Here is a 15631-nt window from a genome sequence, read left to right as displayed (position 1 = left end):
CTGGCACCATCAACCACAACACACCTGTGAAGCAGTGCACACATGCATGCCAGTACTGGCACCCATGTCTGTGTATGTGGAGTATGATGCATATGACCACATTCACACTCACTACAACCCCCATTGGCATACTGAAGCATGCTGTCTGATGTCAGATACCTCCACATACCCTTTCCACATATAACATCCGTATGACCCCTGTGGTGCATGTGATACCTGCACAGTACCGTGTTGTGGCAATCCCACTAGTGATGAGTTATATTCTTGGACCTGCCAAGTGTGTAAATGTGTGTGCGTCCATGTGAAAGTGTGGCTGTGTTGACACTGACACCTGTTCATGCGGGAAGGCACGTGTACTACACCTACCACATAGCTACCATATCCCTGTTGCACACTCACCATCACATATACATTCTGAGAGCTCCCCAACATGTAACCTATGTGGTGCATCCAATAACTACATGGACATGTGATAGCACTACATAGTCGTCGGGGGTTTGATACCCTGTACTGGTAGGTGTGTAACACAAACATGCATAAGTTTTACTCTCCCAACCCTCCCTGGCTTTTCTGTGCCTCTGTCTGCCTCTCTTACTCCCTCTTTGGTGGATGTGGAAACTTACACCTGCTTTGCTTAGGCAGCAGCATGTGTATTTTAAGTGATGCTCAGGATCAGCTGATGGTCTCTGCATGAATTGCAGCCCTCCTCTAGTTGATTGCATATGGGACAGCTGTGGTAATATTCCCATAGCCAATTGCATGGAAACACACACCAATATCTAGGAACATCATGTTGGTGTTGGGCCTTTCATTCACTGTGAGCAGGAACTTGATCTGTTGTTTGGCAAACAGCATCTCAGATGGATTGGGGTTTACCTCTAACAACATACACTGTGGAAACAGGCCAACACACAGGAGGGGGATGTACCTGACCTGACTACAGACTGTAAGTACTGCTATACTGCATTTGGAGTAATGTTGGTTTAACAGGGTGTTTGTGGATATGGCTGTCCTACATGTTTACATACCTGCTATGTCAGTGCTATGTTTATGAGGGAACACCCATCTGTAGGGCCATCTGCAGACTGGTCAGTGTATGATGACTTTTGTTTCAGGTGTTACCCACAGAGCACCTATCTGTGAACTGCAGAAGGTAGTGTGAGGATTGCAGTATGTAGATGGTGACAGCCATGAGAGTTACTGACTTCATATCCCTCATAGGACATATGGTGCAACAAACCCTATTACAACAGTAAATGTATGAGGCTATCACAGCAACATGTCAATATTGGTCCTGTGTATGTGCCTCCAGTCACAACCCTGACAACCTCTGTGCATATGTTATGCAGTAAGGGGTGCATATGTACTATACACTATAATTAGTGACATCATATCTGATAACAATCTGATAACAAGCCAGTGAGATATCAGACTGCCACACATGTAATGTATAGTATGGGTTATATATGATGACATAACCTGGACATTCTGTGGTTGTGTGTACAGTACTGGGGTCTGTGTACTTATTGTACTGATTGTCGGCAATGTGTGTATTGTTAATATGTACCTTGCCCTGTGTACAGACTGTGGTAGACATCATTGTTCTTGGTCCTGTTCTATCTGATGTTACATGCTGCTACACTGTATGTTACCCTATCGGCTTACATGTTTGTAGGACCATACATGAGCATGTCCCATATCACAGACAGGCAGCGGACCACACTGTGTAGCGGTCCAGTATATGTAGGGTTAGTGTGTGGGTGGCACATATGAGGATGGTGTTCAACAGATAGTCCATATACTGTAATAATATGTTAGCATGCCATATGTAGCTGTGGCTGTGTTCACATTGGTTGTGGTGATGTACTTACATACAGGTGTATGTTACTCTGTGCTGTAGCATGCCTGTAGAGCCTGCTATCTATGTGCAGGTACATGTGCATTTTCACATAGGAAATGTAGGCCAGTGTTGAGCCGGTCTGCCTGTAGCCTACACAGTGCTTTGTTACATGCCTAGCAGCTTAGTGTACTTACCCATTGAGATGTAATGTCCAGTTACTTGTCAGATGTACTGCTGCCAGGCCAACATAACAGTCATGTATGTCAGACAGAGCAGTGGGATGCTGTACAGATGCATGTCAATATCTAGTGGGTGGTATGTGGCCATGGCACCTCCTTACCAGAGGTTATTATGTGGCAGGACAGACAGGGATGTATGAATGCATAACCTATGGGGGCAAATGTATACCAGTAGTTACGTGTTATACCCATCTACATAGCTGTTAACATCCACATTGTCAGGATCGGTCCACATGTCTTACACTAAGGGGTTATGTGTTTACCTCTGGACTGTCCAGAGTGTCTCAGACTGTCCACATTTGTTGGCCATTATCTCTGCTGTAGTCCAAAGGAGCATTACGTGCTAGCAGTGGTACTGTGCTATGATGTCCTTAGGATGTCAGTAGCCATTGGCGCACATGTTAAAAGCAGATGTGACCTCCCACACACACCATGTCTGTAAAGACAATCTTTATTACAGTAGCAATACTCTACAAGTATACCTGACATCCCTTTGCACTATAGAGCTGGGACTACAGGGGCTGTGGTAGGGCAACACTCCATGTTCAGGACATATGGTGATGATATATGTACATATACATATCCAGTTATCTCTATAGAAATACAGATATACATATCAACATACATAGATGGATATGTATATGTACATAGACATACCAATAAACACCCAGATATATACATATACAGAGCAATATATGTCTACACATATACAGATAGAGATACATATGCACATATACGTATGGATATCTACATATATATTGACAGTAGTAGGTATATCAGAATAGATATGTATGCACATATTGTTATTGATATCTACATATATACCAACATAACTAGGCATACCTGTACACATAGGATGTGCATACATATATAGCTATATATACATATATCTATATATACATATACGTATATCTATGTATACATATATCTATATGGGAGCACTACAGAATCCTGAAAGACCAAAGTCCTAAAGACCATCAGGGGTGAGCTGCCTTAAGGTATTTGGATGTACAGTACCATACAGTCCACCTTGGTTAAATGCAGGCCTACTGCCTCCTGTCATAAGGACTGTTCTGTTTGTCAGTGTGCTTGTGATGGTATCAGTTGTGCCTTGTTATGTAACAGTTACATCCCATTGTGTCAACTGAGGTCTTTACCCCCTAGGGAGTGTCTACAGAGTGTAGACAGTGGCTGCTGAACAATACACCTGCATTACTTACCATTGATAGTTTGGTATCCTGTGGCCCAGTCTGTCTTTACAATTGTACTACTTGATGGCCTTGGTCTGGATAGCAACATTTGTTACATTTCCAGACTACTGTATTAGTATAACTGTTTCACAGTTGCATTACTCAGTTCATATGGATGTCCGTATCTAAACAGCTATATGGCATGGTATATACAACTATCAAAGTACACAAATAATGCTTTCTCATTTATGTACACCAGTGTGTGGTGTTACATCCTTTGCTATCTCTGTGGGTATATGTTGCAGGCAATGAATGTAATTTGTAAGGGTGGCTCATACAGTCTCCAGTTGTTAAGGTGGTAACTGTAGGAATAGAGGCTGTTTTATATTGTGTGCACGTACTACATATGTAACTTACTGTACATGTCTCTGCATGTGTATGTGTAGTTACATATAGATCTATATATATGTGTGTGTGTTTATATATATATATATATATATATATATATATATATATATATATATATATCTGTATCTGCATAAATGTGACTGTGTATATGTATCCTAGAGATGCCCATGTTGTGTCTGCTCCTGGTTATGGGATATGCAACACTTGGTAGTGTATTGCAGGGGGGCGTGTTTGGCTGTGGAGGGATATACCTATTCATACAAGATGTATATTGTTTGGGGCCTCTCAACCCCATTAACGTTGCAGGTGGACATATATGTTTTTGTTATTTCCCCATTGTTATCTGCAGATGTATGTCTGTATATACACATATATATATATATATATATATATATATATATATATGTATATGCTGACATATATATATATATAACCCGACGTATATATTTAGACATATAGATGTAGACATATATATCTATAGATGTAGGCATTTGCATGTATATATGTTCATATATATTTATATATATATATATATATATATATATATATATATATATATATATATATATACATATATATCTACATGTATAGATATGTCGTATCTACACACACATACATCTACATGTTGGAATACATTCTCTGTACTGTTGAATGACTGGGCTGGATGATATGTTTGTGAATACATCAGGGTTATGTATATCTGACATGGCTTAGTGGTAAATCATTTTGTCTATGGTGTGCAGGTTCCTGGGTTCAAGCCTTGCAGATGCTGTTTATTTTGTTGCTGGGCAGAACAAGGGCCATTGGATACAGAGTGACTAAGGCAAATTTGAGCAGTTGTAAGTGGGTTTGCGCAGTGGTAATCAGTGCTAACTTCCAGTTACAGTGGCTTCTGAATTGCTTAACCTGTGTAGGCATTGCTTACCTCTGCAGAAACAGGCTTAACCCCACTTACTGCTGCTTGAAAGTGCTTACTCCCGCTTACCTCCATGCTACTTTCTCTAAAAAAAAAAAGAAAAAAGTGTTGATAGGAAAGTGGTGAAAAAAGGAGCACAAAGAGGGAAAGACAGTAGGGAAAATAGCCAGGGATGTGCAGGAAGGGTGTAGGGAAGGCCCATAGCTGCCCATTTCTTCTACAGCAACAGTTGTGTGCCTATACATTGAATTTGGATGTAGATTTGGACACTCAAACCCCTGGGAGGGGGTGAGGACAACAATAATACGTTGTGATGCCAATTAGACCAGATTACATGTGTCCAGTGGACATGTGTGCGAAATGGACAGCAATGTATGGGGCAAGATTTTTTTGTGGGAACAGATTGCCCTTTTTTTCAGGTGAGAGTGGGATGTTTGGGAGGAGTAGTAGGTATATTTGGGGAGGTAGGTTAACAGACAAGACAAACAAGATGCATACAGGGGCAGTATATGACACATGTGGGGGGTAAACACCTTGATGGGGGGGTGTTGGGAAATCAGAAGCTCATGAGCACCCAAGTGGAAACAGTGGGACTGAGGTCCCCACCCATGGCAGTCACCACTGCACCTTCACAGCTCCAAAAGTGGCTTTGCTGGCTGGTGAGTCGTAGCACCAGACTGATGCTCTAGTTGTGACACACAGCTCTTGAGCTGGCGTAGAAGATCACCAAGCTGCTGGTTGAGCTTTCTATGCACCATGACCCTGACCTGGCAATGGGTGATAGGTTCCTGTCCACGCACGCTCCCGGGGGGGGTGAGCCCCATGCCCTGAGGTGGTTCCTCCCAAAGGTGTTGCAGGACCAATGGACAGAGAGGTCCCGGGTTGGGCTCCAGACATTCTGGTGCCTGGTGTTATGGCCAGCTGAGGTGGGACAGTTGGGTCAGCTGGACCGGCCTTCCCAACCATGCTATAGTGTTTAGACTTCATCATCATATGTGGGTTAGTAATAGTCAACACATTCCAGGGTTAGGTATAACAGTATGCATAGATATTCACATTAACCCAGACACCAGATAAGGAACAGTTGCATAGCAAACAGAACACATGCATATATGGGACCACAGTGGTAATAAGAACAGTATGCAGATACATTGATGGCACCATGCCACCAATGTTGGAATAATTCAATATAGCACATGCATGGGAACCATTAACATATTTATCAAACAACTGGGCAGTATCAGAGATATGGTGGGGAGGAGATAAAGATGTCAATTAACAACTAGTATATTCCTGTAGTCCACATTACTTTCCTAGTCAGTGCTATCTGTACCTTGCAAGTCTTACTACACTACCCTATAGCTTTAGTTTGGACAGTGATAAGGCTGTCGTCATCATTACACATGAACTGGTTTTACCTGCAGTATACACCTCTTACCTGGTATACCTGTGGAGGGACTGTTTGTTAACACTAACTGTTTCTACACATACTCCCAGATTCTGGGTTGATGTTGTACACATAGCTATCCAACTCTTTTTGCACAGACTCTGGCCATGTGTTGACTACATGCTGGTGTGCAGGGACATATCTAGAATATTGCCCTCTTCCACCTTTAGTGACCTGGCACACACATATACATGCTTTGCTACACAGTTATATTATGTAGCACAGTGTGGGTGACAGTGACCAGTGATACTTTATTATTCAGAGAAACTACAACACACAATTCCCTACAATTCCAGAGTGAACAGTACTAGTACAGGTTATAATGGTCTGTATTTCTCTGCACAGTGTTGCTATCCGATGTACCTGTGGGAGCAATGTTTGTTAACACTACCTGACTGTTGCCACACAAACTTCCAGATTACACATTCGTATTATGCCCATACATCTCACTCTGTTACAGTACACATTCTGACCACAGCTTGACAAGTTAGGGTGAACATGGGACATACATGGCTTCTTAGTCTCATAAGCTATTGTGGAGTTGCCAGTGTTCCAGCTTTATTTTCATAGATGTGTGTCACTCAGTTGTATTTCCTGTTTGCTGCCTATATGTCTGGGATCATCCCACTGATTTCCCAGGGGAACAAGTTGATAGGCAACAGATATGGGCCACTTTACTGGACATTCTGGACATTTCTGTGCAGTTGTGGGGTATGATTCTGTATGCAGAGTACTACCACTGGCAGGATTCGAACCATGGCTGTGTGTGCTAAAAAAACAATAGTTCACATCTCAGTTGCATGTGCTATTCAGGTTTTGTTGTTTGCTTTTTCCCTGTTTTCTGTCTATGTGTCTCTCAGTTGTACTAAATGGCCTCTGGAGATTACACCTGTCATATACAGGCATTCCTACACATTCAACTTATGGTGCACAGTGTGGGTAACAGTGCTTAATACTACAGTACTATTACATGCTTGCTAATCTACATTACCATATGATACCAGAGTATAGACATGCAGTCCAGCAGTTAGACCTTTGTTGTCAGGCTATTACACTTCTATTGACATACAAACAATATGAGACTCTTCCTGCCATATTCTGTAGTGTATGCAGTACTTGCCTTGAACAATACAGGTTTTATACAGGAAATTAATTTACTAATACTTTTAGTTTTATTTTGTATGACAGTTAATGCATGAGTATGACTGAACTGCCTTGCATCACAACCTCGCCAGGCAACTGACGTGGGCCTCCTGATTCTCGGCCCACTCCATTGCAGCTGTGGGGGACATAAGAGGAATATTTAGCCATACCTATCCATGATATACCTGAGATGGCAATTATTACACACATAGTGTGGTGATACTTACACACGACTGGAACATCCCCTGCTGTTCTAGCCTCTTGGAGCCACTCCTCCAAGAGGTCCCCCTTACGCCGCTTCAGGTCGGCATAGTGATCCCTGACCAGCTCACCAGTTTGGGGTGTGCCAGTGGCACTGGTGAGGTTGCGGGCAAAATGGTCCCAGGCCTCCGCCTTATATTTGGAGCCCTGGTACTGGCCCTCCAGCAGTCTCTGATCATGGTCTTTGACAAGGAGTCCTGCCATGACCTTGGACTCCTGGATGCACCAGCACTGTACCCGAAAGTGCACACCTTCTCCCCTTACTGTCATTGTGCCTGCAAGGGGAAGCTACAACCAGTTATGAAATGTATTCCCACCTCTTGGGTTTAAGTAGGGCCGATTTCCCTCAGTATTCCATGATTGGCTGGTTTTGAACAGGCTGGGCTATGGGCAGACCTGCTTACCTAGGGTTGGCATTGTTTAAAGGGGTATAACACTGGGCACAGTGAGTTAGCTGCCCTACACATTGCTTACACCTCCTAAGTTGGCCTGTGCAATGCTTAGCATTCCTTACATTAGACTTTGCATTATAATTCATTTTTGGCATTGAGATATTATTCATTACACCTTATATGTATGCCTGGTATCCATGATTCATATTTATGTACACTGTATGGGGTCCTTGTGCTTTATTGGGGACTTCAACACTCTATTACAATTACACCTGACTTCTGGCCTTACTGCAGTATTCTGGTTCACACATTTATGTTATGTAGTGGGTTAAGGCACAAATGTCTGTATAGTGATTCCTTTCACAGGTTCAGTTTGGTTTTACTACAGTGAAGTACTTTTACATTCACAGTACATGTTCCTGTGTCTGGAGAAGCAGGCTTGACCTTGCACTTAATGTACACATATATGCACACACACACACACACACCCACACACACACACACACACACACACACACACACACACACACACACACACACACACACACCATATATTTTTAGTTTTAAATGTGTTTAATAACAAAATAAATAAGTGCTATACTACTACCCTCAAAATACCACATAATGTAATAGGAATTTATAACACAGTTTTGCTATACAGTACTAATTAGCATGACCTAATGTACTTAAGTTTATAATACAGCTTTGCTGTACTACCTGTTAGCATAACCTAATGTCCTTGTAACACCTGCAAAATTAAGCATACTGTATTAGGTAATGTAAGATTCTTCTTAAATCAGGATGATATTTAAAGCTAATTGAAGAAATGCTCTCACCTTTATGGCTTTGTGTATCCATGGGTGAAACACCTGGACATTGGTGTATACACCTGGCTTATTTGGCAATGCACAGCCTGTGCCCCAGCTTACAACACCACATAACCGCCAACGTGAGGTTTTGGAAAGATTGTCTTCACAAACAAAAGGACCACCACTATCTCCCTGTTAAAAACACACAGAAAGAATATAAATAAAATACATTATTCTAGCTAAGCATGTCCCACTAAAAGCATGATGTCAGACTGACCTTGGCATGGCCAACTGGTTCTTTACAGTTAGAGAAGAATGGTTACTAATGAAGCATAGGATTTAAAATGGTACCTATAATAAATAATGCCTTCATCCAAGGCATGAGAATGAATAAGACAGGTACTCAGTCAATCAGTCTGAGTATGGAAACTACAAAAAAAAGTGCAAAGTTATAATCCTGCTGGGGTTGTGGGAGCTTGAGTATTTAAAGGTACTTATCTTATAAACTTCTTTACATAACAACATTGTTTGGCTAGAACATGGAGGGAGGCTATAGTCTGTAATTTTCCATTGCAGCATTTCCACAATTCCTTTATTAGCTATGCATTCAGTTTTATGGTTAATATTTAGACAGTATTAAACATGGATGCAGCCCTTTGCATATATAATAGGTCAGTAAATCAGATGGCAACTTACAACTTAGAAGTCAAAACCAGATATTTAGTACCAGATCAAAGTTTCCTAGAAATGCTTAATATGTAATTCACATGAAATCTTCTTGCCTTTAATTATTATGAGATGAATGATTCTGACTACAATGTTTAGAAAGCTTACTTTGTGTGGAGTTAAGGTAACCATGTGACTTATGCTACCTTACCAAAATATCAAGCTTACATGTATGTTTTACAGAGGTTATACAGGCATGTCTTTTGTAGTGAAAGTTGTAACAAAAATTATAGCTGTTGCATAAATTGTTAAAAATACACAATAATTCTGTAGACTTTTTATACATTTTTAAATTAAAACATAACTGCATTTGAAAAATTCATTGTAGTAACTCAAAAAAACTGCTCAAGTGCCTATGAACTTCATAATCTGCAATCAGATGTGGCATGACATTGTCAGCAGGCCGCTGTATGAAATGTAGTCTTACCTGACATGCATCAATCCTCCCTTCTGAAAAGCCAGCACAGAACATCTTGGAAGAAACTTGGTTCCCATAAAACTCTGGACTCTTACACAAAGAACTGCTGATAATGGGCACACTGGCTTCCTGAAGGGTATCTGCCTGTTGACCTGTCCAGAGAAAATAAGCCAGTCTTACAGCGGTCTCAGAAAAAAAGAACATTAAATTTCATCACTGCACCACAGTCTTCCTCACTATTAAATAAAGTCTGGATTAATCAGATCACATAATTTATGTAAACTGTGCAATGACTCAAGACTGATCATCATATTCTGAAGTTCAAAGCTTTAAATTCCTGCATGTTTTCATTCACAAAGATGTGCCATGATATTTCAAAATGATATGTTTTTTCATAGTTTTGTAAAACTCTCTGTTATATTGTAGTACAAAAAATGAGCAAATATTTAGATAAACAGGAACATTGTCAACCATTCTATCAATATACTCTTTGAGATGGAGAAGGTCATACTTGGGTGAGGGAAATGGAAGATTAACCTGATCACTGAAGTTTCTGGCTATGACTGCAAGTGGGAAAAATAAGAATACACACAACACTCATTTGGAAACACTTCAAAATGCATAGATGCTGAGCGAAGAAGGCTACTGTTTCAAATATGACCATCTACTGCATGCACCACTCTGCAATTGCCTTTGACCATCTTCATTTTTTATTCACACTTCTCCTAATGCCTTGAAATACCTCATTAGAAATGGAGTGGACTATGTACATTCCATGGTCAAATGATTATTTGTCTGTGAACCATTCTACTTGTGATCCCACCACAACAGATATTATTTTCTCTTAAGATTTATACCAGTATCTTTCCCATAGTGTGATGTGCTGATGTCATAGAGTTGACTTCCCTTATATCCACCAATATATGAATGATTAGAAACATTCATCAAACATCATATCATCATTCAGTTTGCTATCTTAATAATCACATACTGTCTCATAACCAATCGGACATTTTTTTTTTCACAACAAATTATAGAATAAATCTATCAAATAATAATCTGCACTGGTTTTATTAGGTAAAAGATGTATATGTCTGTTGACTTAGTTTTAGTACAAATAAGTACTGGAAAGGGGGTGGGCTTCAAGTCTCTGCTCCACGTTATTAATGTGTTATAAACATAACCCTGCCTCTGGACCTAAACTCAGTCCTATACTTTACCTTAGCAAAACCCCATTCCATAATACTACAACTAATAAAGACACTCAGACACATCATATACAGCACCACATATACGTTCATAAGTTAACAGATGATTACTAAGCTAACACTTAGCTAGTTTTACCAAGATTTGACCAAATTTTCTATCCCCAGGGGAAAGATAACAGGGGTCATTAAGCAGGATTTTGACAGTTTTTGCAGGCTGTCTCTGTCCATAAGGAACATGGATGCCACTCCAGGAGTGAGTTTGCAATTTCCCATCCATAGGTCCAGACTGTGCTTGAAGATGCTCAAGGAATGGCTCTGCTTCATGTGAAAAGGCTAGGGCAATCTCTGGTCTCTGGGACACATATCTGTCTCTTCAACATGATCTATTTGTGTGAGAGATCAGGTTTAGATCCTTGGAGTGTGGAACCTTCATGATGTTATTTTTGCAACTATGCAACATTTTCCTCAGGGCTGGGTCAGAGACTGCCTTGTAGGTCAGGCACATATTACCCTTCAGTAATAGGTAGGAAACTGAATACAATGATAGGGCTTTAATCGGTCTGCATATGACATGTTTGTTATACCCTGTATTTTTTTGGTGAGAAACCTCCAAGGATGTTGCCAGTGCCTTGTGAGGTACATACCAAAGGGTGCATTACACTCGATTATTGGTCTGATGAAGGCCACATACAGTGGTACTATGACATCCTTAGATCTGGTTGCCATGCTCTTACTAATAAACTGATCCACATAGAAGGATGTCCTCATTTCTGTCGGCACATGGTGGTCAAAGTTCAGATTACTATCTACCTGAGTACCTAGATCTCTCACCTCGGGGTCCATTCTTAAAGGGGCACCATCAATTTTGTAATTTGCAGGGGTATTTAATTCACCCAAAGGGTATTATTATGCAGTTCTTAGAGGCCATGGCTCTGAATCCAATCATTAGTCTGCATCAGTCCTTTCTGATTGCCTCCAACTTGCAGTCATCAGTAAACTTAGTCAGCCAAGGTCATTTACATTTACCATGACATCTGAGAAGTAAATCACAAACAGGAGGGTGCCTAGCACTGAGCCTTGTGGTACTCCACTGGTGACTGGCCTCTTGCTGGCTGTAGATTCCTGCACTGAAATAATATGTGTCCTATCCCTGAGCCATTTGGCTAACCATCTGGTGACATAGGTTCACAGATTCATAGGTGTTTAGTACGTTAATGACTACAAGGGCCTTTTTAAACTTAGCCATGCATCCCATATCTCTTACAAGTTCTGGTACCCTTGATAAGTGTAAGCAGGAGCTTGGGAGATGAAACATTTACAAGCAGGGGCCTGGGTGATGAACTATTTACAGGCTGCCTGTATCCATTACATACATAATTTCCAAACTAGGGATGTATTTCCTGTTCACCATCCGACTTTCCAAGTTACACTTGAATTGGGTTAGGGAGAACTCTGCTTCACATGGATGGGGAACCTGCTCCAGAGAAGGGGTAATGTCTGGCATACATGCCTGTCTCTCCAGAGGTCCTGTTTGTATCACAGGCAAGGTTTATGTCCTTATAATGGGTAATTCCGGTGCTGTTGGTTTTGTGGATATGCAGGATGTCCATCAGAGTGGGGTCTGACAATGCCCTGTTTGTATAGATCTCCCCTCAACAGCCCATAAGAGACAGAATACAGAGAAAGAGTCTTGGGGCAGTCTGCATAGGACATGCTACTTACACCCTGTATTCTTTTAGTGAGGAACCTCTGTGGACATTCCAATTGTTGGATATGCCTGGTTAGATACATACCAAAGGGGGCATTGTACTCAATGTCAGATCTGATGAATGCCGACTACAGTGGATCAATGACTTTCTTAGACCTAGATGCTATATCTTTGTTTATAAGTTGCAGAAAATAGAATTATTTCTTCACTACTGTAGAAATGAGATGGCCAAAGGCTAGACTGCTGTCTATATGTGTCTCCAAGTCCCTGACTACTGGTCAACTCTTAGGGTATGTGTTATCGATATGATAGTTACCAGGAGTGGATGACTTCCTGTAGGATATGATTATGCACTTCTTGGCATTCAATTTTGGCCCATGTCTCTGACAGCAGTTGTTGGTCTGTGTCAGCCCTTCCTGGAGAATATTTGTGTTGGTGGGGGATTCAATGACAGCTCCTAATTTGCAATCATCTGCAAATTTAGTCAGACAGAGGCCACATTGGCCTTGACGTCAGAGAAATAAATGCCAAAAAGGAACAGTCTCAGGACCAATCCCTAAGATGCTCCACTTATGACCTGGCCTCTTTGTAGATGTGGACTCCACAATTCTAACTTCCTGGGTCCTGTCTATGAGCCAGCTAGCTAGTTACTGGGTGACATTATGGTCTGCTTCTAACCTCATGAGTTTGTCAACAATGCTTGAGTGGGGTATTTTGTCAACTGCCTTGGTTGGGTCAAAGTAAGCAGTGAGAACCATTTTGCCCCCATCCATTGCTTTGGTAACCTTCTCAAAGAAGTTCACCAGGTTGAGTAGGCATAACTTGCCCTTGACGAAAATAAACTGAGTTGGGTCAGTGTGTGGAGGTTTCCTATGTCATTATTGATCATTTTCATAATAATTCTTTCCATGGCTTTGCATATGTGACTACTGAGACTTATGGGTCTGTAATTTCCAGGGTCTATAGAATCCCACCTTTGTGTGGAGGGATGACTGTTGCTGTAAATTCATGAGGCATGCAGCTTGTTTAAAAAGCAATTCCAGATGGCCTGATAGGTCATTTTCCATGTTATTTAGAAGGCATCCTGGGATACTGTCTGGGCTCATTGATGCAGTGTCCTTGGCCTTAGAGACAGCATTAAGGACCTGATCCCTAGTAATAGAAGGGGGAGTTATATTTGATGGCATTTTCTGAGGGAAGGTTGGGGGTGGCATTGTAAAGTTGGAGCTAAATCTGTTGGCCAGTAGGTTTTCTATATCTTCTGGCTTTTTAATTTCTCCAAATCTTTTGGGTTTCTAATACCATGATGGGAATGTACCCCATTCCTAAGTCAAAATATGATTAAGGTTCATGAAATTAGTATTGTTTCACTCCTTGATGTCAGCCAAAAGTGCTCTTTGTAGCACCCACGACGTACCCAGCAATGACTTCTCCTGCAGTTTGTATGGAGTTACATATATTGGTAACATAGCTAAATATGATGGTAGACTCTTTTTTATAAGACCCATTGCTCCTACTACTACTGGAACTATATGGGTATCCTTCTTCCACATTGCTCTCGTTTTTCCTTGCAGAACCTGATATTTTGTAACCTTGTGTCTCTCTGTATGCTTGACACTGTAGCCACTGAGTGTGGCAATTTCAATGATCAATGCTACTTTTGTCTTCTCTTCTTGGACTACTATGTCCAGTTTTCTAGCATCTGTCTTTTGAATTGTTGGTAATGTATGATCCCAAGTGATGTAGACTTCATAATTTTCTATGATGCTTTGGTGGTTCATGTTTCCAGTGCTTTTCAGCCACTTTAAAACCATAATGTTTGCACAATCTCCAGTGCTACAGTCTCACCACATTATTGCGCCTTTCAGTATACAGTCTTTCTGCCATTAGTATGTCACAACCAGCAACGAGGTATGTGACTGTTTCCAGTTCAGTTTTACAAAACCTACATTTGTCTGTTTTCTCCCACATGTTCAATGAACTTTATAAACCAGCATGTACATAGCCCACTATCTTGAGCCACCAATATTAACCTTTCATCTCTTGGCTTAAATTCACCTCTCCTTAACCATTCCTGTGTTTGTTCCAGATCCACATGAGGTTCTTCCAGAAGTTTTCTATATTTGCAACTATATGCATTTTCCACATTTCTTGCCTTTTCGTCTGATCCTTTGCCTTATACTCTTTCTTTTGTATTTTGGCACATTCAGTTGCTGCCTGAATTTTATCTACTTCTGGTTTGATTTCCATTCCTGCTTGATGGTGATATGCTTCTGCTAGGTGAAGCAGAGAAGTCATCATAAATTTATTCTCCTCGTGTTTCAAAACTTTCACTACATTTGAGTCTTGTGAGGTCAACAGATACTGTGTGTGAAGTCCCATGATTGCAGATCTGTACATGAAATCAGTTTCAAGGAGGCCCATCCCTCCTTCGGAATGGGAATATATAATCTTGGTATGCACTGATTTTTATAGATCATTTGGTGAGCAGGAAGCATCCTTCTTGTTTTAATATTTAATTTATCCAACACATTTTGGGGGCAATCAGTCACTCCAAAACTGTAAGTTAGGACAGGAAGAGCAAATTGGTTTATAGCTTGGATTTTGTTCCTAGACGTCAATGCTGTTTTCAGGATTAATTTAAGTCTTCTGAAGTATTCCTTACTAAGTTTTATTTGCATTTGTTCATGTTTTATTGCTGATCCTTCATCATTTCCCAAGTATTTATACACTCCCTCTTGCTCAAGTTCTTTTATATTACATTCTTGTCCCAAACTAAAGTTTTACTGGTGCTGTAGTTTTCAGGCTTTAAAGGTTGCTTTTTGACATTTATCAAGACCAAATGACATTCTAATATCACCTGAAAAAGTTTTAACAACCTGCAGCTGTGCTTTCAGTTCCTCATCTGATGAGCTATACAGTTTTA

The 15631-nt window shown here is 40.8% G+C and overlaps 1 protein-coding gene across 1 annotated transcript in view; it reads right to left on the bottom strand.

Moving 5' to 3' along the window:
• HPN (hepsin) overlaps positions 1-15631 on the bottom strand; it is a 925289-nt gene that overhangs the window by 6934 nt on the left and 902724 nt on the right. The window contains exons 11-12 of the mRNA XM_044080457.1: positions 9799-9941; positions 8673-8837 (exon numbers count right to left, since the gene is read on the bottom strand). Of these exons, the coding sequence (XP_043936392.1) occupies positions 8673-8837; positions 9799-9941 (308 nt within the window). The remainder of the gene's footprint in view (positions 1-8672; positions 8838-9798; positions 9942-15631) is intronic.

This window comes from Protopterus annectens, chromosome 8.part0 (assembly GCF_019279795.1).
Source record: "Protopterus annectens isolate FY-2018-M chromosome 8.part0, PAN1.0, whole genome shotgun sequence".
Lineage (NCBI taxonomy): Eukaryota > Metazoa > Chordata > Ceratodontiformes > Protopteridae > Protopterus > Protopterus annectens.
Note: the sequence above shows the minus strand (reverse complement) of the source record. Positions and strands in the feature narration are given on the sequence as shown.